The 25,790-nt window shown below is 35.7% G+C and overlaps 1 protein-coding gene across 2 annotated transcripts in view; it reads left to right on the top strand.

Annotated features, from left to right (window-relative positions):
• Positions 1 to 1,623: 1,623 nt before the first annotated feature.
• Positions 1,624 to 25,790, top strand: part of dcr-2 (dicer-2) — a 52,257-nt gene continuing 28,090 nt past the window's right edge. Inside the window, exons 1-25 of one of the 2 annotated variants that reach the window (XM_021352183.3) lie at positions 1,624 to 1,806; positions 2,152 to 2,289; positions 3,008 to 3,135; positions 5,412 to 5,525; positions 6,108 to 6,285; positions 7,692 to 7,815; positions 8,114 to 8,306; positions 8,832 to 9,010; positions 11,399 to 11,535; positions 11,989 to 12,229; positions 12,961 to 13,079; positions 13,655 to 13,767; positions 14,283 to 14,385; positions 15,438 to 15,613; positions 16,386 to 16,501; positions 17,535 to 17,664; positions 18,651 to 18,925; positions 19,601 to 19,778; positions 20,585 to 20,670; positions 21,302 to 21,440; positions 21,850 to 22,064; positions 22,400 to 22,482; positions 22,612 to 22,708; positions 23,142 to 23,244; positions 24,796 to 24,965. In XM_021352183.3, the coding sequence (XP_021207858.2) occupies positions 2,181 to 2,289; positions 3,008 to 3,135; positions 5,412 to 5,525; positions 6,108 to 6,285; positions 7,692 to 7,815; positions 8,114 to 8,306; positions 8,832 to 9,010; positions 11,399 to 11,535; positions 11,989 to 12,229; positions 12,961 to 13,079; positions 13,655 to 13,767; positions 14,283 to 14,385; positions 15,438 to 15,613; positions 16,386 to 16,501; positions 17,535 to 17,664; positions 18,651 to 18,925; positions 19,601 to 19,778; positions 20,585 to 20,670; positions 21,302 to 21,440; positions 21,850 to 22,064; positions 22,400 to 22,482; positions 22,612 to 22,708; positions 23,142 to 23,244; positions 24,796 to 24,965 (3,506 nt within the window). In that variant the 5' untranslated portion in view covers positions 1,624 to 1,806; positions 2,152 to 2,180. 2 annotated transcript variants of the gene reach the window in all.

Raw genomic sequence — 25,790 nt, forward strand, 5'->3', positions numbered from 1 at the left:
AGTTTTTTTTTAAGGATTTTATGACCTGGTAACTAAGACTTTTATCTCATGTCTTATTTTAATTTATATTCTTATTTTTATGAAAAAAGATAATATGGAGTGAAATGAAATAAAGATGATTAATTTTAGAGATTAATCGACTGGGATGAAATAAAATAAAATAATATAACATGGGATGAAATATAATCTCAGTAAAATGGTGGTCATTTACTGAGATTTTTTCAGGGGACCTTTTGAGGGATCCCGAGAAGTTATGTCCAGCGGCTTTGTTTCACTTTCCCACATTTGTGCACTTTCACAGATATTAAAATAAACCACCGCTATTACACATTTAAACCTCAAGAAACACTAAATAGACAAAATAAAACAAATCACACAACTTCACTCCTCGCGTTCCCGCCAAAAAGTCCTGTCAATGTCAAGTCTTTTTTTATTTGGAGTCTAAGGCCTGGTATCTAGACCTAGTACCTTTAGGCCATATGCCAAGTTTTTTATTTAGTAGGTAGTGGTGTTCGAATCAGGACAACGCATATCAATGCGAGCATAAAACACGAATCTCCCTGCCGTACTAAACAGTTTTAGTGCGTCCCGCCCCGCACAGGGCGGCCTACGAGACTTGTGACGTATGACCGTGAATGGTTGCGCGGCTTTTTATTTTCGTGTGGGTGATATTAAAAAATTCACAGTGTCGTCATTTTTAGAGATATTCAAGTAATTTTTTCACTAGGTTTAATATTTTTGTATTGTCTTTAAATTTATATAATTTTTTTATTATTATTATTAAAATATAATATAATATATATAATATAAAATATTTATATTATTATTTTTATGTGATTGGAAACTTCCTCATTGGAAAACTACCTGATACCTGCTCGAATACTCACTTAAGTACTCAATTATTCTTCATTTAATAGACTATTTAAAGACAGAGTAGTTGAGAACTGATTCGAGTAACAACAATACGCACCTAAACGTCGAAATGTTTCTTAACAATTTTTAACTTGCTTTATCTTTAGTTTGAAATAACGGTTTAAAGTCGTAAACGAAATACGTAACGTAAACGAAACGTAAAAGAATCCAGTAAACTACTCCAGTACTGACGCTGCATTCGAATATTGCATGGTATTCTGGACTCGAGACATCTCAATTATTTTTGTTATAAATGCTGAAAATCTAGAATACAAAAAATAGCCTATCACTAATATTTTTTCAGGGACTATATGAATTGTTCTCGAAAGAGAAAGGAGGTAATGTGTGTACCTACTAACTTTACATACTTAAACCGAAAACAATAGTTATTTAGAAATTACTTACTTAACGAAATACCGACTTACCGAAATAGCACTAATGTGATTATGTTATACAGCAGTTTTAAAAAGAATGAAGTGTGTTGGGTTGAAGTGAAGTGTGGTAGTTTATGGCGCTATTTTTAAAATATTTTCACTTCTAACTTATGTTGTACTCAACGGACACTTTTACACTTTAAAAAAAAAATGAACATCAAACGGTACATTTGCGTTTAGCATTTAATTTATTTTTTTATTATATTTAGCATTTAATGCTGCCACTGTCAAATTATTGTGTTATCTCTATAAGGTACTTCCCCTACTTTACTTTTTGAGGCTTGGTGTACGTAGTAAAGTTGTAGTCATAGACATTCAAAGAGGAACGTGACCTAAGAAATCTCTTGAAGTTTATATTTTATTTTTTTAAGCTTAGAAAGGTTTCGTAGTCGTACCGGCTAAGATTAAAATTAAATGCTTACTATTAAACATACTTTATGACAGTGCTGGTATGTAACCGGTAAGTTTATTTTTCTTGCATTTATCAAGAGTATATTACTAGGTACATACCTATCTACTATATCCAAATAAACATACATTTTAGTATTTAAAATTCATCCCTTAATTTTATTTGTTGTCTTTTTTGATTTATTATATTTTTTTCAAACAAAACTGGTTCGGAAAATAACAAAATAAAAAATGTCGTATAAATAACAATAGGTATGTCGACAATATGAGTTTTATTTCATAATTATTTACCTAATTTATATATAATACATTCTGTTCAAATAACAACAAACGCAAACATTCTAAAATATGATATTTTCATTAGTAAACTGATTTATAAATATATAATATAATTTAGAACTTCCAAATTCTGCATGCACAAGTAAAATGACTACAACAGAAGGAATACAGTATCACGAACAGAAAGCTCGCCCCTATCAAGCAATACTGGAAGAAATAGCAAGTTCAAAAAATACAATAATTCATTTGCCTACTGGTAAGTACTGTGAACTGTGATATAGTACTGATAGTTACCCTTAAACAGACTGTTGTGCAATAAGGTTAATACACACAAATAGATTTTTATGACAAAAGGTACAACAATATTGACAAACAATGAACAAACATTTTTACAGAATACACATTTTCTTAACAAGAATAAAACACCAGGCATGCCTTTTGGATTTAATAGCTTGGGTATGCAACTCTGGGTACCATACATAATTAACATCTAAAATTCTTCCCCTGAGAGATTAATATAGAATTCATAAATTCTACATATAATGTGGGTGAAACTTCATCTCAGGTTTTATTATACTATCCCAGAAAATTTATTTTAGTTTTAAATAAAAAATATTGCATCATCATTTAACAGTGTTTCAATATTGTTTATCATTATGTGTCATATCACTAGACATGGTATTTCTCAGCCCAAAGAGTAACCAACAAAAGATTCCACTTTTCATTTTCCAAATTGCTAGTTGTCTCTTTTATTAAATAGATTAAAGATTGATTCTATTACAAAACACAACAATTTGTGATGATGACCTGCTAAGTAACATAAAGCTGGCAGTAATATTTACTATAATAATAATATAACTGGAAATGCATACAAAACTCATAATGGTGCATAACAGAAGCTTCTAAATACACATTTCTCAGAAAAAATTTAAAAGCTAAAATTTTGTATAAAATTTTGATAATGCTATTTTCAGGTTCTGGAAAAACTTTTATTGCTCAGAGGCTTATAAAAAAGTTCCGTAACCAATTAAAAAAGCCTTGGGGAGAAGGTGGGAAACGCAGTTTCTTTCTTGTAAACACAGTTCCGTTAGTAAATCAACAGGTGCCTACACATTTTTTTATGTTATAAAAATTAGTATAAGAAGTCAGTAAACCTGTTCATCTGTTATCAGAGTCACCATTCAACCACGTTGATAGAAAAAATTTAGTGTCATACAAGGCAGATAAAGTTTACTGACCAACCGATTGTTTGTTGTTGCTGTCACTCATAGATATCCTCAATGCTAGGGGTATAGCCCTAACTTTACAGATTCTTCATAAAGCTGATTAGAACCTTCATTAAAAAGGTCCTTAAAAGGAACCTTCATTCTTCATTTGGTGAGGTCTGAGCAATGAGCACTAGTTATCTGTAAATTGACCAACCTCAAGTATGTATAGATAAAGATAAAAACTATCTTAAATTCAAAATTGAAATTATCATTGAGAAGGTTGTGATTTATTCACTATTAAACTACATTACCAACTAACTGAGTTTGAAATAACAACTTATACGTAATTCAGGGTTGAAAAGTTGTGTATTTTAACTGACATATTTTAACCTAAGTTAAAGAGGTTTGTATATTCGCATTCAGCAGTTTTTCGCTACGGATAAGTCAGGTTTCATGCCAACCGGTAAATGTTTGTAGCGTTTAAAATAATTCATTTAATTAACCATTTCAAAGCATGTCGTGAACATGACTCAATGTATTCACGGACATAATGATTTATTAGATACATAATGTATTATTAGAGTGATTGAAGAGGAAGGTTTATATGTATAATAACATCCATTAAATAGTGGAGAAATACTGTTCTTTTTGAGGTTCTTAATGTGATATCGTAAATAATCAAAAATTAAATTTCATGTTTCCAAAGCGAAGCGAGGGCGGGTCGCTAGTACCATATAAAGTATAGAGAGCAGGCATATAAGCTATTTTATTTTCCCAAATTTTCTTTTAGTTTAAAATTAACCCTTTCGTTACAAGCCTCTGCTCTAGACGGAGTCCGCGCGACCATTTGTATGTACGAGTGTCGCTACAGCATGATAATCCAAATTGCCAATTACTTTCCGTTGTTGGTCGCTGATCAATCGTAGCTTGTCACGTAAAAGGTTTTTACAAGTTTTTTTTTCTTGGCTTGGAGCTGTTCTCTGAGACCATGTTCGTAAAGAAGGATTATAGGAAATATGTAAAATCGTGTCCATACAACGAATCTGGACGTGTAGAATAGTGCGTATTGATAAGAATCTTCATTTTCAACCCTAGTAGTCGTTGTAGTCAAATCGTTCATTTGGCGTGAGCTAGCTCTTTATATTGTTGTAGTTGTGTAATTAGAAGGCGTGTCCGTAATAGCTGAGCTACTACTACAGACATACTCGCAGCGCCTACCCCAGGACGCCGACGGGTCGTCAAGGCGATCGTTTACTATCGCCGCTGGTGTTCGGGATAGCTCACTAGAGACTAGACTATATAGGTCCGAACCAGCCTGCCGGGTCGGAACGCGATACACCGCCGACCCGGTTGTTCTTGCACAGTACGATGGCGACGACTGAGGAATCTAGAAGCTCGTAAACGATTTCACGCAAACTTTTTTGGGGATAAACTTATCGGCCCATTCTTAAATTAAAAACCGACCGAATGTTTTTTTTTATTTTTTTACAGTATAATGCATAATTTTCACACCGTGTACTTGAATATGTCAAACTACAATTTAAACACTGAAGTGTACTGGTTCCAGGAATCCAGTCATCGTTCTTGTCGAACCCGTCGCTTGCAACGAAGGGCTCGACGAGTAAATTAACCCACAGACACAGCCCACTGAGTTTCTCGCTGGATCTTTCAGTGGGTCGCGTTTCCGATCCGGTGGTAGATTCTGCAAAGTACGGCTCTTGTTAGGGTTCGTGTTAGAAACGTCGTCAGGTTTGAGCCCTGTGAGCTCACCTACTAGTTAAAAAAAAAGAAGACGAATCGAATGAAATTTATTGAACTATGAACTTTACACTCCTTTATTAAGGCTGATTAATGTATAAAAGAATATGATTTAAAATAGATCAATAAAAGATTTTTTCAATTTCTTTACATTGTGTTGCTAACGTTTTAATTTAAGTTCATTAAAATGATAATATTACATATTTATAATTTTGAAGAGATGGCTGTTTTACTGTTGAATATAATAATTAAAAATACGGCCGCAATATTTAAATTATAGAATTTAATCTACGTATGTATCTAAAAAAAAACCATGAGCATTTTTTCTTTCCTAAGTATACTATTAGTAACCTACAATATAGACTTGTATATAATACATTTTGGGAAATTGTCTGACTGTTTTTAATTTTAGAAAAATGTAATTGAAATGATGTGTCCCGTCGACGGTGTTGGTGCCTATAGTAGCGAAGATGGGGTAGACTATTGGAAGAAAGCCGATTGGGACTCTGAATTGGCACGAAACCAGGTATTTTTTTTTTCCTACTCATTCGCGACGGTAACCAGAGGGGCCAGTTATCAATGACTGCATTAAATCTGGTGTTAGATTAAAAAAATTACCTTAATTCATATAAATGTATAGTCTTTTTAATACTATATAAAAGTGGATCATATTACCTTTAACATATTCTGCATATTCTTTAACATATTTAACACATTCATATTTGAATTTTCAACGAATAAAACCTAGTTAAGTTTAGGTTGAAAATTTAAGTACTCAACTATTGATTAATATACTCATTGTTGTAATATTTTTTTAATGCATTGTACTTACTAGAAAAACGAAATCGGTGTTTTCCTTCTATATTTTTGGTTGAGCTATGTATTCATTTCTATTTCTATTATATCAAATAGAATACCATTATCAACTGATCTCAAATTATGCATATTTTAGACGTTCTAGAAATTAGTACGAATCGTGCGTTCTGTTTTGTTTCAATTCTCACTAATAAAGGTAGTTTTTCAAGTTAACAAAGTATTGATTCGAAATGAAAAGAGCTGGATGCTGTTTAAGCTTCAGATGTAACTATTATTGACTTGAAACTTTCAGGTAATTGTAATGACCTCTCAGATATTAAGTGACATGCTTACACATGCATATATAAGAATCGAGGATATTAATCTGATTATATTTGATGAATGTCATCATGCTGTGGAAGACCATCCAATGAGAGTTATAATGAAGCACTTTTTGAATTGTAAAGCTCACGAACAGCCCAGAGTTCTAGGTGAGAACAATAAATAACATTATGTACATAATATTTCATGTTTCAAAAAAAATGTTATGCATGTCAAAAAAATTAAGACATTTCAAAGGTGTTGGTAAAGAATTCAGTTTTCTCTAATTTATTATGGTGTCATAATCCTTTCTGGTATAGGGGATTCTCTCATAGTTATAAACCAGCTTTGATATTCGGAAGACTGTCTCTTGGAGTGGTTGTTAAACATTCGCAACGAACTTGCGGTTCGAGATGACTCTTTCATCTTGTTTTACCCTACACTACACCGTCTACCACCGGGACAGAGTTCGTCCCTTTCCACCTGGAAACATTTAAAACGCATTCATTCACAGTGCGATTCTGAGATTATTTTTCACATATTTAATCCGATTCCGAGATGAAATAGTGGTGAAAAAATGAAAAATAACTATACATCCTGAGCACTACGATGTGACCTTCAAGCGAGGTTTGAAAATAGCAGCAGTTTGTTTGAGCTCCGATACCTAGTTTTCCATAATATCGGTCCATCTGAACGAATCACTATCGGCTCGTCTACTTGCTACAGCAATTGTTTTTAGCTACGACTGTGTTGTTTTTCAAGCCTCTCTCTACGTATGGTAATATTGCTTTCGAAATAAACCTGTCTGACCCAGGTGACGGGGCAACGCGAATCCGTTGTCGCCCGAAGCATGTCTTGCCGAATCCACTTTCAGTACTTTTAGGCCCCTCAAACACCGGTCACCGTCCTGGTTGATCTCGTCACTTACGACGAAAAGTTCGACGAATGAACTAACCTATTAATATATATATTAAATATTTACTAAGAATCACGCCACGCTAACTGGTCCCGTGGTAAGTTCGTAAAGAACTTGTGTTATAGGTACCAGATAACGGAAATAAATATAAGATATTTATTATACACCTACATATATTTAATATACATCCATAACCCTGACATTTTGTATTTTTCATACAAATATCTTCCCTTAGCGGGATTCGAACCCGCGACCCCCTTTTGTAGTGACCATGTCACTTACCACACAGCCCACTGATTTTCTCGTCGGATCTTCTCAATGGGTGGCGATTGCGATCCGGTCGTAGATTCAGCGAAACACCGCTAGCAAATTCTCTCAGGTTGAGCCTGTGAGCTCACCTACCTGTCCGGGCGTAACTGGAATAACCCCCTAGGCTACCAACGAAAAATACTCCAAATAGCTATTATCCTGATACTTAACCATGCCAGTTCATTATTACCCGTAATTACCTATACAAATTTAAAAATTATGCGCTTTTCATTTTCATTGTGATACTTTTTTTATAGAGATCGTGTTCAGTATTTTGACTTTACCGTGTTATTTTCTAATTTGAATCCTAATATGAAATTAAAAAAACAAAACCAATGTAATACGTTTCAGGTTTAACGGCGACATTATTGAATGGGAATGTATCAATATCTAAGATCGAGGAAACACTTAAGCAGTTGGAAAACACGTTTCATGCAACCATCGCAACTGTTGATGATCTTGGTGAAGTTATGACGTAATGAAAAAACTTTATTATAGCTTATTTACCACAGCCTCGCTCGCTCTTTTATGCCATTGCTTACTGTAATTTAGAATTCATCTTTTATACCTAGCGTAATACACGTTAGCACTAGAGAAACCTCATAAGTTTATAGGTCAGCCATTGATTGTACTGTAAAACTGAGAAATTGTTTCAAGTTGGGTGTGGCTATTTTCGTTGTTCATTTCAATGGGCTCCGTTAACCACTTAACACTGGGTGGGCCGTAAGCTCGTTCTCCGAGCTTTAAAATAAAATAAAAGATAATTTTTTTAGTTACTCTACCAACCCCCAGGAGTTTATACAGTACTTCAGGAAGCCTCAAATGTCGGAAGCAGCTAAGGAAGCGATAAGTTTACTTAATACGCTACAAAATCTTGTGATGAGTGTTAAGTTGCCTGTCTCTCTGCCATCAAAAGATTTTAAAAAGACACCATGCCAACGAGATATTTCGAACGACCCTAACAAGGTATGAAACCTTATTTTTATCGATGATTATAATCAGACAAGAATGTACAAATAAGATAACATTTTTTTGTAGTACCTCTCCGCTGAGTACTGTGTGCTTAATGCGAGTTTTTTTAACTTTCTCGATAGTGTAATAGTCCAGTCATATTCGGCCAAATTAGGTGCATATCTCGGAAAATCGACATACCCAGTATATTATACTTAGTAAAAACTTGTATTTTGGCATCCTAAAACAGTTCTCAAAATTCACATATAATTGGATGGTCGCAAGTTTTATAGTCGATTTTTTTTACATTTTTTGCAAATATCTCGTTTTCTATGGGTTTTACGCTATTTGTTGTTTGTATTGTTACTACTGGCCATTCTTTACTGAATATATTAGTATACCTTTTTCAAACGTCGCTTTGGGAAATAAATAATGTCCCCGTGGCATTTATATCCTAATGTGATAAAATTCCTTTATAATTGAAACCAAAAAAGGGCACTTTTGTAAGGCACGCTTGTAAGACTTAGTACCTTTTTACAGATTGTGAAGGCGGTAAAAAATCTTATAGTAGGAATGATAACAAATCTCGAAGAGATGGGTTTGTATGGTGGATCTTTGGGTATTCTGGCGTACATTGTCTTGTTAGAAAGATTAAAACGTAAAGCATCAACAAAAGAGGAAAATTTGTTGTATTCAACTGTCATCACCCATTCCACAGAGTAAGTTAATTATTTATGCAATGCAATTTTCGATGGTGAAAATATGTGAAGGGAAACATGTGGATTTTTTTAATTGATCTTCAATCAGTATATACTTAGTCTGGCCATAAATACTGTTACAAAGAAAAACAAAAAAAAATCTATGGCAAATAACATTTATTACTTCTACAGTGTGTTAGTTTAATACATAAATATAAAACAATTTAAAGTATAAAAAGCTTATTCGAAGTGGTCTCCATTGGCTGCAATACAGTCCTTTAAACGTTGAGGCCAGTTATCAATAGAAGCACGCACTCTTTCCATGGGAAAATTTTTCACTGCCAATCGTACGGATTGTTTTAGGGACTCCAAATTATCATGGCGCTTAGAGCAAGCCGTACTCTCTAAAACTGACCATAAATCATAATCCAGCGGATTAAGATCGGGACTAGACGACGGCCAGTCTTCAGCTCTGATGAAGTCCGAAACGTTCGTTTCCAACCAAGACTGCGTAGACCGAGCTTTATGACCTGGCGCCGAGTCTTGCTGGAAGAACCATTCTTGATTATTGAACATGGTGTTGTTAAGGGGCTTCACTACCTTCTCAAGAATGGTATCTTGATACACTTGTGCCGATGTTTTGATACCTTTTTCACAAAAGTATGGCTCAGTCACTCCTTCATAGCTAAATACCCCACCAAACCATCACTGAAGTCGGATAGTGCACACGTTGCACTCTGTCGACTAATTGGGAAGCTTCCTTAGAGCTTTGAGCATAAATACGGTCATTTTGTTTTTTAAAGTGCTGCTCAATTGTAAACATTTTCTCATCCGTAAACAAAAAATTTCTATGACCTCCCTTAACGTACCGCTTCAGTAGTTGTTTCGATTTTACCACCCTATTCTCTTTTAAATTATCAGTTAAGAAATGACCAGTACGTCTCTTATAGGCTGCAAGTCCTAAGTCATCTTTTAAAATACGCGACATGGTTCTAGGTGCTATCTTCATCTCCCGAGATAAAATCTTTTGCTTTCGGACAGGATTTCTTCGAATTCTTTCCCTTACTGCTTTGACCACCTTTTTCGTACGAACACTACGTGGACGGTCAGATCTTTTTCTGTCACAAACAGAGGAGGTCTCATTGCACCTATTAATAGCCCAGTACACAAACATTTTACTAATACCAAGCGTATGGAGAGTTTTAAAAATTGCATTTGGCTCCATTCCTACTTTGTGTAATGCAATCACAGCGATTCGTTTCCCTTTATCACCCCACTCCATTTTAATATCGCAAAATATTGTACAATGTATTGGCGCCAAAATGAGAAAACTCAATGAGCAATAATATAAAAATGAGAGATTCCAAATTCAAATGTAATATTTTGTTTATTTTTAATTGTAACAGCATTTATGGCCAGACTAAGTATAGTCTTGGGTTGAAATCAGATTATTTTGTATGGAATAATTATGTGTATATTTTTATGTTGCCTTTACATTCTGTTGGTATCTTCTCTCTTAGAATAAAGCACAAAGGAGCAACTGCCATTATATTAATGGCGTAATATTCATTCAATTCGTAATTATAAAATTTGAACAAACTTTATTATTGAAAAAAATGAAGAAAAATTACGGATACGCCTATTTTTTGGTTTCGTTTTGTTTTACTGATAATGTGTCTGGTGTGCGTCTTAGATAGCGGCATAAGTAGCGGGTTGTCATTATTGTAGCAGAACCCTAACTCTTATAAATGCCAATTTACAAAATATTAATAAAAAAAAGAGACCGGTAATGTTAGCGCCTAATATGAAGTAATAATTTGATCTATTATTTATTTTGGAAATGATAACCCTAATATAGGCTAAATATACATATTTTTGTATGTAAAGGTAGCGCCTTCGCTACGCATTATGAACGGACCGTTCATTTGTTTGCCTACAAAGGCAATAAAAATGTATGTACCTGGAATTGTTTTTTTTTTCTTCCACTACATAGATTGACGAACTTCCGGCCCTGGTGCTAGGCGGTTACCGGAACTCATAAATATTGACACAACACTGCGAATACTACCACTCTCACCTTTACACTATAATTGGAAGCGAAACTCTAATCTAGTGCGTTTTTTATTGGTGGTAGGATATCTTGTGAGTCCGCATGGGTAGGTACCACCAGCCTGCCTATTTCTGCCGTGAAGCAGTAATGCGTTTCGGCTTGAAGGCAGTCGTTGTAACTATACTTGAGATCTTAGAACTTATGTCTCAAGGTGGGTGGGCGCATTTACGTCGTAGATGTCTATGGCTCCAGTAACCACTTAACACCATGTGGGCTGTGAGATCGTCCACCAATTTAGCAATAAAAAAATATGTAAGATCTTCAGGCCGTCGAATAAACAAAAACTCTTATGTTAACAGAGCTCGCATGATACTCTTGGACGCCATGGAAAACGAGACTGGGTACGATAAAATAATAAAACATTCATCGGAAAAGATTTTACAATTGATTGACTTGCTGAAGGAATATAACCCTTTGATATTGGAAAAGCCTGGAGGTGAGTTTGACAGAGCTGTAAGATTGTGTTACTATCACTGAGAATTAGTTAACAGAAAACTCTATAAACGCGCAGTTGACATTAGAACTTGTTTCCCCACGCACTTCTTTGACTCTAGGGATCTTAATGCTTGGACAGATCTTATTGTGTCATTAAAAACCGAACGTGGTAATCTAAAGTATTCACTTATCCATAATTATAATCAACAATATACAAAACGTTCATGACACTAAGAATTTAATTCAAAATAATCAATTAATTTTTTATTGCTCCTGAATCCGGTGCTGATTGGTTACTAAAGCCCATAGACATTACATAGATAATGCCTCCACCGACCTTAAGGATCTAGGCCGAAGCCTCAATTGCTTTGTAAATATAGTATGAATGGCAGTAATCACACTATGCAGTAAACAAAGCTTGACATTTAATTATCCAATTTTCATTATTTATCAGAATTGTTGAAAGTAAACCACTCAAGAAAACCTCTCTGTGGAATAATTTTCACGAAACAAAGGTTTACTTCAAAGATTCTGTATAATATCTTAATGGACTTGAAAAAAGCTAGACCGGACGAGTTTGAATTTTTGAAACATGATTTTGTTGTCGGCTTCAGTATCAATCCTTTTAAAAGTACAAGGGAAGAACATTATTTAAAAAAATCATCCCAAAAAGCCATTTTGGGATTTAATAACGGGTGAGCTGTTTTAAATTTTATATTACGAAATAATTATTTTATTTGAAAACGACGCGTTTAAGATAATTTGCTTACTCAGTAAAAATAAACTTGAGAAAAACCTTGAGAGGTTTCAGCGTAACCTTAAGTAGTAGTGAGCTCACGGGGCTCAAACCTGACGGATGTTGCTAACACGAACCCTAGCAAGAGCCGTGCTTCGCAGAATCTACCACCGAATCGGAAATGTGACCCACTGAGAAGATCCGGCGAGAAACTCAGTGGGCTGTGTCTGTGGATTAGTTTACTTGTCGAGTCCTTCGTCCCAAGCCACGGGTTCGGCAAGGACGGTAACTGGGAAAAGTATGTACTTATTAGCCATGAATAAATGTTATGGAAAAACACGCAAACAGAAACAGTATTTGGTAACGAGTCGTCTCATAGCATCATGGTCCTTGAGTGTGTAAATACTACAGTAAAAGCTTTTCATTCCGTGAATATGCTGCGAATACAGAAACCGTGAATATGTAAAAGCGCCTTTACAAAGGATATTCGGTTGGATATCTACATATTGGAATCCTTTTTATCAATTTGTATGTATCGATGTGTTGATTAGATCCGCGAACTTAGGAATTGGGTCGCATTTTTTTTACGCGAATAAAGAGCTTTTGCTTTATTACAACCGGTTTCGTATGGTCTTATTAGATAAATATGTTCAGTTTAGAATTTAAAAATAAATAAAAATTTAATTTTAGAGACCTGAACTGTTTGATATCGACGAGCGTCATCGAAGAAGGCTTGGACATACCTCAGTGTGCGTTAGTTGTCCGATACGATGCGCCAACCGAATATCGATCTTATATCCAAAGCAAAGGTGACATTTTATCAATTCATTTATAAATTAATGAAAATTAAAGTTTTAGACATTCTCAGGGGTTCGTTATTCGTAATTAAATAAAAGGGTCTTCATTTATTCATAAGATGTATAAATTTAATATTTTTTCCATCGATTAAATAGCGATTGATGCCTTTTGCTTTATTATTTTGACGGCCGTAATTTTTTTCATTGCTTAGATATGTGGACGAGTTCACGGCCCACCCGGTGCTAAGTGGCTATCGGAACCCATAGATATCTACAATGTAAATGCCGCTACCCACCTCGAGACATGAGTTCTAAGGTCTCAAGTTTTACAGTACAACGGCTGTCCCACCCTTCAACGCATTTCTGCTTAGCGGCAGAAATAGTCAGGGTGGTGGTACTTACTCGTGCGGACTCACAAGACTTCCTACCATCAGTAATGAAAATGTTTTTAATATATGTTTTATTTAAATACAGAGCCAATATATAACTATATATAATTTGACATTTACGAATAGACAGATAAACGAGATAATAAAATAATTTAGTTTATTAAACATACAAATTGCATTTTGTGTTTTATTAAACAGGTCGTGCAAGAAGTTCTGAAGCCAGTTTCGTTATACTCGTTGATATTGAAGACAAACAGTCGTTCTTAATAAAATACGACGCGTTCCAAAAAACCGAAGAACGTATTCGTAATGTAAGTTCTCTTCTTCTTAAAAATCCATACACTTTTTTTTTGCATTGATTGGTAAACGATCTTACTCTTCACGTGGTGTTAAGTTCTCGTAAATGTCCATAAACGTGACAGCGTAAATCCAGCCACCCAGTTGAGGCTAGAGGTTTTTGTCTTAATTGTATAATAAATTATACTTTTTGAGGATTCGATTTTTATTTACTAAACAATATTATTCCTTCATCGTGTGAGTGATTCGTGAATAAATAGACTGCCTATTTCTGCCGTGAAGCAGTGATGCGTTTCGGTTTGAAGGGTGGGGCAGCCGTTTAAACTATACCGAGACCTTAGAACTTATGTCTCAAGATGGGTGGCGCATTTACGTTGTAGATGTCTATGGGCTCCAGTAACCATTTAACACCAGGTAGGCTGTGAGCGTCCACCCATCTAAGCAATAAATTAAAAATAGTATACGTTCAAAAGATATGACTGTTACTTGTTATTAATTAATCTGAATTGTGTTTGCAATTGCTGGACAGCTCATAGTCGGCGATGACAGCCGCGCCGCTCCCACAACTCAAGACATTCATGAGAACTTGTATGATGACGACGAGGTTCCCCCATACGAAACGTCTAATGGCAGTGAGTAAATACATAATTCAAAATCATTTAAATTTGGGGGTGTTAACAACTCTCTATATATATTCTGAACTGGACGCGGCCATACTCCACCGCAGTTGTCGAACGACTGACAAACCGTAACATATGTAGTGTGCGAAAGGGACAATGCTCTACAAAGCCGAAATTAACCAAATGTCTCTTTCTAGAAGTCGATGTGCATTATTTCTTGCCCTAGATTAACGTGTATGAGTCAGTTAAATAACACTTCAGAAGGCAGGGGCTGGGCAAGGGTAACAAGCTAACGATCTGTCGGATACACAAAATTAGTTGAAACAACTGTATAAATTGACCTGAAAAGGCGCCAAAAGGTCTAGTCGAAAACGACAAGTCTGCTTACGAGGTATTATTAAAAAGCTTAGTAACAGTTGAAGTAAAGTCCTAGGTGTTTATCGATATCACTAGTACACGAGTCCAGAGATTGCGATGTCCGAAGGCCATGCTGGAATGGTTCGAATGTCAGAGACACTTGAGTGAGCATTGAACAGTACTCCGAGTTCGACGTACAACCTAACCCATGCTTCAACTCGCTGAGTTTCTCGCCGGATCTTCTCAGCGGGTCGCGATTCCGATCCGGTAGTAAATTCGTTCGCGAAGCAGACGCTCTTGAGTTGTTACGTCTCCTTCGGAGGCGCTCGGGTAGCTGTTAGCAAATTCCGCCCCTTCTGACTGAGCCCTTACTCGTCCACCTGTCCTTGTGAAACTGGAAAGACTTCTGGGCCATCATCAGTAAAGTCTCAATCATAAAAAAAAAACTGTTCCATTTTGACCGCGCACTCACTAGAGGGCGCTAGGGTAATGGCGGGCACTACATGGACTAAATAGGCCTTTCCTACTATTGTACATAAGTCTTTGAGATGAAAGAGAAAATCTCCGAAAATTCTAATTTAAAAATCACATATTTATCGTGGATAAAGCATTTATGACGTATTCTTTTCTACTCATTTTAATAAACGTCATTTAATTAAAGACTAGTTTCAACTAATTTTTTTTAAATTAAGTAATTTTTTTTTCAGATATATTATATTCCGTATCAGCAATTAGTTTACTAAGCCGGTATTGCTCGATTTTACCACACGATCAATTCACAACGATCACTCCGGTTTGGTTGCAAGAGGTGGTTGAAAACGGAGCTAAAAAACAGGTCACCGTCATACTTCCCATAGGATCCCCCGTCAAAGAAGAAATTAAGGTATGTGGATCAATTTATACATAAACAATTGATTATAATCGTAATTTCGTATAACGTCGCACAATTATTAGTGAAAATATAATCTTTAGCCGCTGATAATTTTCAAATTGAGTTGGAATTCCACCATCGCTACAAATAATTATATAATCTTTAAATTCAAAAAAACTTCAGCACATCACAGGCAATCGGATTAAAAGTAATTCAATCTCGTCATTAAATAAAATTAAAGTGGGATCTCAGTTTCAAATTAGTGCAGATTCAATTGAGATGCATAATATGGTATGTATAGTATACAATGGTGTTAGATGCAAAATACACACTTGCCGTATGAATTACGGTCATTGATATGAATTACGAGCCGGCTTCTGTCCATTATTTTATATTGATCGAAATAACAAATTGATATAAGAATTCTCATTTCCCTTGAAATGCTTGCCAAGCTTTTTTGTTGCCCCGTCACTCATGGATCCCAATGGAGTCCTTGTCAATATCAGAGGCACGACAGAGCCGCTATATGTGAAGGTTTCTTTCAAACTTCTTTTGAAGATGTCAATTCCTTTTGGCAGTTCAATCGGATGTTTCGTAGTTCTAGGGATAAAAAGGGGGGTGGGGTAAAAAGCTAGGGATGTATTATTCTTTGTAATTAAGTCTGCCGTAAGAAGCCCGTCAAACGTGGTGACTACAAACCGAAGAGGATATTTGACGTGGTATTACGGAACACCCTGTATATACAATTGTTAAAAGTCTTTATTCTTTTTTTTCCAAATGTCAGGGTGACCCGTACTCAAATACGAAAACCGCTAAACGCTCCGCTGCACTGAAGGCGTGCATTAAGCTACATGAATTGGGCGAACTTCATCCGTTAACATTACTCCCGTACAAATACGCGTAAGTTTAATTTTTTAATAGAGAATAGAATCTGTTATGAAATGTATCTAGAAAAGTTGAAAGTTTACGAAAGTGCAGCTCTGGAGTTTTTCCGTCAGGTAATTTCGTTATTTTTATTACGAAACTGAAGACATTAAAATTTTAAACCTATTTAATCTTAAAATAGTTTGTCTATCGTCGGAGTGGGTAAATACGAAAAAAATATATGTGAATACAAGATATACAATTGTCTTGATTGACTTAAAAGCTGAAGTGGTGGTGGCGTAATCTAAATTACTGTGAGTTAATTTTTAGTAACATGGCCTGATCGACAATAGGTACATCTCGACCGGCTTTACAGAAGTATACATAAATAAACACGGCAAGGTGTTACCCATCTCTTATTGTATTGTATAATTGTTGTCCCACCTATCAAACAATTGTTACATGATAATTACTTAATAAAAAAAAATAAAAAAATCAAGAATTTCCGCCTTGCAGCACTGTTCAGAACACGCTAGATACTTGCCTTATAGAAAATTGTTTTAAGAATACAATACTGTATTGTGACGTGTTTGACTAGAATTATTGTAAAATAAACTTAGTATTTTCTTTGGTTTTCGCAACTCGTAGACCTAATTTACACTATTTTTAAGGTTTAATTTCGCGTTTTCTTTTGTATTCAGTATTTGTAGTCAGTATTCTCCCAACGAAAGATTTAAAGCATTTTAATCCTCGGAAATAATATTGAGGGGTCAAAGGCTGTTTGGTTTAAGCAATATTTCGCTTAATGCGCGACATTTATCTTTTTTAACTGAAGATGTGTTTTGAACTTCAGTTAAGTTTACTGCGTTCAAATAGCTGAAGAAGTTTTTTTTAAGATATTTTTTTTTAATTTTAAGCTTGTATTGGCTCTCGTGTAAAGTTGCAACAATGTTGCTTAAACCAAATATCCTTTTACACCTCCATATAATAGGAGTAAAACCGCGTGATTAAATAATATAAAGTCGTTTTCATTGTTTCAATAATTGGAGAGTGCAATTTATTACTTTAGGGAAGTTGATTACGAACGAGATGACATACGTGGCTGCTTTCCGAACTGGACTAAAGATTGCGAGACCGAGATCAAAGAGAATGTACCCAAGCCTGGTTCCAAGAAACGAAAACGAAAGCATAAAATACAGGTTAATAACTTATGTTTGACTGTTCTTAACCCTTTCGCTACTATCGGTTACTAGTCAAAACGCTGCCTATACACGATTGATGACTATAGTCCCTGGCAGGAAAACATCGCTGACTCGAGTCAAAACGCTGCCTATACACCATGGATGACTATAGTGACTGGCAGAAAAACGAACTCACAGTGGATAGATTGGCTGTCTTCTAAGCCCATAGACATCACAACTTGAACTCCGCTATCCACCTTGAGATATGAAGTCGAAATGTCGAATGAACATCGGATAACGATTTAAAGAAATGAAAGTTAGCTTAGGTGATTATAAATTTTAATATCTTGTCAAACGTTAAAATTAAGACGTTGCTTTCATTAATAATAGCCGCTTTCTCTGTTGATATTTCAATTACCGGTTATTCGAACGTGATAGTGGTTAGCGATTATAGTAATAAGGAAAGAAGTCGTGGTGGCCTAAAGGATAAGACGCGCGGGCATTCGTATCAAGTGATCCGACTGTGTCGGTGTTCGAATCCCACGGGCAGCTACCAATTAATGGAATTACGGTACTTAAGGTGTTCACGAATAATTTCCACGATGAAGGAATAACATCGAGGAGGGAAAATGAAACCCGCGAAAGTTTTTATTTGCGTAATTAGTGGTAGCAGAGTGTCTTGTGAGTCCACATCGGTAAGGTACCATGTGTTTCAATTGAAGTGGTGACCACTCTGGTGACCACTAACAATAAGAGGGCCGTAAGGTCATACGTCAATACCAATAAAATAAATAAAACATACTATCATTGCGGGTCATTGGCCATTGGCGTGCGTGCGAATATAAAATTGTATAAAACAATGGTCACCCATCACTTAACCACCAAACACAAGGTGGGCCATCCCAACCCAAACCAAGCAATAAAAAATACCATCTTATGTATATATATCACGTACATATTTCATTTTCACAAACAATAACATAATCTACTAAAATTGATTTCAGTTCCCGTCACACCTAGACGCAGTACCAGATAGTTCGGTATTCTATCTTCACGTAATAAAAATGGAGGCGGCATTCGAGAAACCCAACGATAATCGTGAAAAGGCTTTGTACGATTTTATAAAGAGAAACGAATGCTACGGGTTTTTGACGCAGAAGCCTTTGCCTAAACTGTGCGAGTTCCCAGCGTTCACGTCCGTTGGAGAAATCACCACGTCAATAGAAGTCAATTACGCAGTTATAAAACTGACCCCGATTATATTCGAGCTAGTGAAGCAGTAAGTATGCACGGCTGGGTAATAACCGTGAATGAACTCTGTACGTCTTGGAATGCAAAGCGTTTAAAACTCTGCCTATCAGTTTTATTTAAAGTGAAATTGGTCAAAAAATGTTTCTCCTACATATGCCTCTTTTCCATTGAGCGCATTGAGCTTACGTCTCTATATATTAGGCTCTATGCTTCAATCGAGATCTTAGTTCAGTAGTATTCAGTTCAAACATTCATTTTGCTAAAATCTCAATATTTCTTTGACTCTTATATCTTTGATCACACTGGTTTTCAGCTAAAGCATTTTCAGTTAAATATACATATTTATTCTTCTTCTTTTTCTCCACCTTATCCTACTAAGTGGGGACGGCACAGCTAATTTTTCTCTTCTATCAGCCGTCATCTCAACACTCACTCCACTCTCTCTCATATCGTCATTCACACACTCCATCCATGTCTTTTTCGGTCGACCTCTTCCCCTTCTACCTTGCACTACCATTTCCATACATCTCCTAGTCACATGCATCTTCTCTCTACGCATCACATGTCCATACCACGCTAACCGTCCGCTCTTTAATTTGTTGATTACGGGGGCAATCTAATATACATCTTTATTCTAATGTAATGATGAAGAATGACTGAAAAAATTATAAAGTTCTTTTTGAGTCATTTAAATTCTTTACAGATTCCATTATTTTCTATTCGACCAAATCTTGGCGATCAATAAGAAGTTTCTGATATTCGAGGGAACTAAAAACTGCATGTACGTTGTCCCGGTACTGGAACATAATGGATACAACATTGACTGGGCAACAATGCAGACTCACCACACGGTGCCACCGGTCGCCGCGCCTTCAGTTGAGGTAATAAAAACAGAACGAACAGTCCTGAGCCTTGAATCGTTTTTTTTGACTACCTATGCTGATATCCTTGAAACGCTATATCAGCTTTACCCTAGCGAGTAGGTTAGCTCACGGGGCTCAAACCAAAGGTGTTGCTAACACTGGCCCTAGCAAGATCGGAAACACGACCCACTGAGAAGATCTGGCGAGAAACTCAGTGGGCTGTATCTATGAGTTAATTTACTCGTCGAGTCCTTTGTCGCAAGCGACGGGCTCGACAAGGACGATGACCGGTGCTTGAGGTACCTAAAAGAAGCACCGTTAGTGGATCGGTATCGGTTGAGTCATATCATCGTATTGTATCATAAGCGAAAATCGTATCATGCTGTCATTACTAAGAAAATGTTCTAAGAGAATGAGTTTGGACAGGTCTATTTGGATATTTTTTTCAAATGTATCTTAAAACTAGCGACCCGCCCTCGCTTCGCTTCGGAAACATTAAAACACACATGAAACCAAAAAAAAAAAATTTAAAAAAATAAAAAAAAAGTAGCCTATGTTCATCAGGGACAATGTCGGCTTTTAATGGAAAAAGAATTTTTCAAATCGGTCCAGTAGTTTCGGAGCCTATTCGAAACAAACAAACAAACAAATCTTTCCTCTTTATAATATTAGTATAGATATTTCCAATTATCGTATACAAAACTATTATCTTTCGTCGTCCTATTGGTATCCGTATTTTCGTTTACTTAAGGTTATGTGGTGTTCGAAGAATATCAGCTTGGTAGAAAGTTAAGTAAATAAAACCTTTTGAATTTTTTTAACAGGAAAGAAAATCGCTGGTAGTCACAGAAGAAAACTACACGAATTGCATTGTAACGCCCTGGTATCGCGGGACTATTCTACCTGAACGGTATGTTGATGAGTTGAATGAGCGAAAAGCCGCTTACTTTTTATTTATATATTTATATTCGAAAATCAAGCCCCGAAATTCTGATCTTTCTCAGTGGTAAAAAACAATTATCCCGAATCAATGGTAAAGTCATAATAATTTGAAAGTGAAAGTAATATTTGTCTAAATAACAAGCCTATTTGGCTATTTTTTTAAACTTTTTTATTTACTGGTGGTAGGACCACTTGTGCGTCCGCGCGGGTAGGTACCACCGCTCTGCCTATTTCTGCCGTGAAGCAGTAATGCGTTTCGGTTTGAAGGGTGGGGCAGCCGTTGTAACTATACTTGAGACCTTAGAACTTATACCTCAAGGTGGGTGGCGCATTTACGTTGTAGATGTCTATGGGCTCCAGTGACCACTCAACACCAGGTGGGCGGTGAGATCGTCCAACCATCTAAGCAATAAAAAAAATTACGAATTTGCAAGTCGTATATTACTATCGTAAAAACCATCAGCCCATTCATAGTTAAAAATAAGAATTTAGACGTTGATTAAAATGCGTTTTATTGATAACGGAATTAATTCTTATAAATTATAATAGGTACTTATTAATTTTACATTTTGATATTTCTTTCAATGTTTTTTATAAAGGTACGTCGTGACGAAGGTTCTCGAATACATGACGCCGAAATCTCAATTCGATGCTGACTGCTATGAATCGTATGCAAATTATTATGCAAACAACTATAACTTGGATATATTAGGAAGTGAAAGTCAACCACTGTTGGAGGTATGTCATGCATGTTATTTAATTAAAAATGTAATTAATAAATAAAGATCCATTCTCTAATAAAAATATATCAACAAAACTTTTTGTAATATGAACAGATAGCTGACGAATCAACAGGCCCGCCTTTTATTACCTTCATACCATAGACATCGCGACATTTTTATTGTCTCTAAGGACAGCCGAGCGTACGGCCTTAACAATAGTGGCGCCACCAAACAACTCAGGCCAGAAATGTCTGTTTCATTCAATGAATAGCTTCAAAACTCATCATCTCTTGCAACGTAAAAAGCTTTTGCTTGCGGCAATCTTGCATTACAGTAAAGAGGCATAGGCAGCCATAGTACCGGCTAATACGAGTGTGGAAATAATTACTGACTTGTGTTATTAAATTTTTGTCCCAAACATTTAGGTACGTAACATAAGCACGCGGATGAACTGCCTCCTACCCCGAGCAGCAACGCTCAAAGCGTTCACAGACAAGCAGCTGAAGATGATATCGATTGCGTTCGGCGACGATAAACCGAAGGGATTTGCAGAGATATTTATACCGGAATTCTGCATTAAATACGATTACCCAGGAGTACTGTGGTATAAGGCAACGCTACTGCCCAGTATTATTCACAGGTAATCATAAAGTTTTCTTAATTTATCATTATTATTATTTTTATAGCATTGTTGAGTAAACGAGGTCAAGGACCCCTGGTGTTAAGTGGTCATCGGCACCCATAGACATCAACAACGTAAACGCCACCACCCATTTTGAAACATGAATTTTAAGTCTTATTTTTAAAGTATATAGGCTGCTCCACCCTTCAAACCGAAACACATTGCTGCTTCGCAGAGGAATAAGCGGGGGGTGGTACCCATCCGTGCGGACTCTTAAGACACTACCGGCGAACATTCCATTAACATTTATATTAAATCAGTGTTATTAAATATTAGATTGAATTTTATTTCAGAGTTCACATGTTGTTAGTGGCACATGAATTGCTCGTGGAAATATCAAACGCCACTAAATACGGGCAACCAATTTTGAAAAAAAGTAAGTATCATTAATTAAAAGTAAGAGTTGTTTTTGTTTATCTCTATTAAGAGTTAGGCAACATCGATTAAAAAATATGTTTATTTTTTTCGATTTTTAAAAGTTATCGATGTTTTACATTGATTGTAGCGGAATCATTTCAACCGATACAAGTGGACCGGTATATAGCCATAAATTCATTATTGTCCCAAGTTGAAGAACCACTTCATGTCCACACTATTGACAGGTAATCATATTTTCACATCGTATTTATTACATTTTATTACCGGCTAGGAATTCCTGCCACTACTGTACTATTACAGATTCTTTCTCGAAAGTACGATCAAGAACTTTTAACTCAATCGTAAATACAATGCTGGAACGAATAGAAACACAAAAAAGAGAATTAATTTTAAATATTAGTAAATTAGCATTTAGAGATTAATTTTGAGTCCCTAAGATACATCAGCAATACAGCAAAAAAAAGGCTCATTTAAGCCTAAAATGATAACGCTTCTAGCACTAAAATAGACATTTCAAAAATCTAGCTTAAGAAAAGATATTTAAAAAGTAGAACTAATTTCACCTCAAATATCTCATAATTCCTGATAAAATTACTTGTTTTACGTAACTGAAAATTTCTATGAAACATAAAGTTGTATTTATTGTTTGTATTTTAGAATACACAAAGGCACAGATGATTGTTTGAAGAAAGTTGTACCGTTAAAAAAGAGCTTATATAAACTGCAAAGAAAGAAAATCGACAAAGAGTACCCCTGGGATGTAAGTATTTTTGATACCTCTAGTAGGTATACCTCAGTATTCATAATAAAAATTGGACCACAATTACTGATACCTCAAGGCTTCCGTTTGTGTACTGCATTTTCTTTATTTTCACAATTGACATCTTGATGAAAAAAAATAAAAAAATTATAAAGATTATTATTTATAACTAAAGCTCATCAATGGCTACAAAAGAACAAATAAAAAACAAAGAAGATTATCGGTTGAAAAACGCAGGAGAAAATGGTACCTAACTGTTTTGTCTTTGTATATTATTTTAAGGATTATATAGCTATGATAACTTTCTGTCATACCACCAACTAGTATATTGACTAAATAATGTGTACATAACAATTGGACACCACAAATAATAAAGAATAAGTATAAGTTTGAATTCAACTCATACATAGAAACCGAGAGCATGGTTAAAAACATAAATTTGATTATTTTTTAAGCAGTCTTGAATAAAAAATCATTTACTAATCGCACAAGATCATCTGAAAGATCCAAAATCCAAATTAAGAAACTCAGTTGTACTATGGAAACCAGTGAACTTTATGAAAACTTACCAACGTTAACATAAATACATAATGTATATGGGGATATTAAAGAAATTTGTTCATAACACAAATATTTGCCCGATATGGGAAAATAGATCCTAAACGTAGGATTTAAGCAATACCCTCATCAATCCAACCAGTATAAATTTGCTAAATCGAGAAGTACTGTTGTATGCAAAGTAGGAATACGCTGAAGTGTGCACGTAGGTTCAAAGTATTTTTATTTCATAATTAGTGAAAAAAAAAAGAAATTCAAAGTATTATTAACTTTTTTTTATTTTCTTTCATGACTTAATCGGATAAATGCTGTTTTTTGGGTAGGTGGTCCAGTAAAAGACTTCGTCATTTGAAATTTGCGATTTAATTTAGCACTGTGCGAAACAGAATGTAGCGAAAATATTTATAATGTTGCATTTAATTTGTGGTTAGGAAAATGTATTTTAGTCACCATAATAAGACAGCTTGAAAAACTTTTGAAGTCGTCGTGGCCTAACGGATAAGACGTTTGGTGCATTCGTGTTGAGCGATGCACCGGTGTTCGAATCTCAGGCGGGTACCAATTTTTCTAATGAACTCAACAAATGTTCACGATTGATTTCCACGGTGAAGGAATAACATCGTGTAACAAAAATGAAACCCGCAAAATTATAATTTGCGTAATTACTGGTGGTAGGACCTCTTGTGAGTCCGCGCGGGTAGGCACCACCACCCTGCCTATTTCTGCCGTGAAGCAGTAATGCGTTTCGGTTTGAAGGGTGGGGCAGCAGTTGTAACTATACTTGAGACCTCAGAACTTATATCTCAAGGTGGGTGGCGCATTTACGTTGTGGATGTCTATGGGCTCCAGTAACCACTTAACACCAGGTGGGCTGTGAGCTCGTCCACCCATCTAAGCAATAAAAAATAAATAAATAAAAACAAATTGCCTGTGCACCAAATAATGACCCGATCGCTTTTTAAAAGGATTAAAAACTTTTTTTTTACTAAACAGCAACGAATCGAACCCATCGACGTAGAGCGTAACTTGTCGACCATCACGTTAATGGACATAGAATGTTACGACGAGTTTGTGTCGGCTCCGATATCGTCTGCATCGAACAACCCTTGTTCCCCGCCGAGAATCGTTCCTAAGGCCCCAGCTATAGCACCGCCGCCCATCAAGTAAGAATAGCAGAAGAATAGATAAAAATAGCAATTGCATAAAACACTAGTTTTAATACGCTTTTATTAGCTTCAGACATATGTATGTTAACATGTAACGGAATCTTTGAATATAATTTTGACCCCCTTCAAAACGTCGGATTAACTCGAAATTTGGTATACTTATTAAGGACCGATGTATTGTAAGAAAAAATGATTTTATTGAAAAAAAAGCGTGGGGTGCATGGTATAGTAACCGGCAAACTTCTTGAGCAAATGACCTTGACTGCGCAGAACCGAATTTTAGATCACTTTGGTGGTGAGGGTGAGGCGCGACGGCAGGGGAAATCGTATCGAGCGCGTTATTGGTAGATCAGTCGAACCTTGCGTCCCGCACCGCGCCCTCGTTCCGCTTGCTCCCAAAAGTACGCTTGCGTACAGTGAAAAGTCTATCTTTATTAATTGTTAAGCTATTTGTTATAATTGCTTGTTGACTTTGTTGCCATTTCTATACGTTGAGTGTTTGTTGATTTTTTATAAAAAATACACTATGCCGCGACAAACTGGTGTACTTAGGGTCGATTCGACCAAACAAGAGTAAATCTTATTCTTAGAATAACTCGTCAGTTAATCGAGAGTAAATCAATTTTACGTTTTACCATCTACAATTCTAAGAATAGTGGGCCTATTCGGGAATTGTTACTATACCGCCGTTTCGCACGGAATAACGGAGCAATTCCTAGAATAAAGTAATGGCGTCAGTCAGTCCAACATCTGATTTCTGTCATTTCATAAATATTTATTCTATTTTAATTTCAAGTCAACGCAATGCACTAAATTATTATT

This window comes from Bombyx mori, chromosome 23, assembly GCF_030269925.1.
Source record: "Bombyx mori chromosome 23, ASM3026992v2".
Classification (NCBI taxonomy): Eukaryota; Metazoa; Arthropoda; class Insecta; order Lepidoptera; family Bombycidae; genus Bombyx; species Bombyx mori.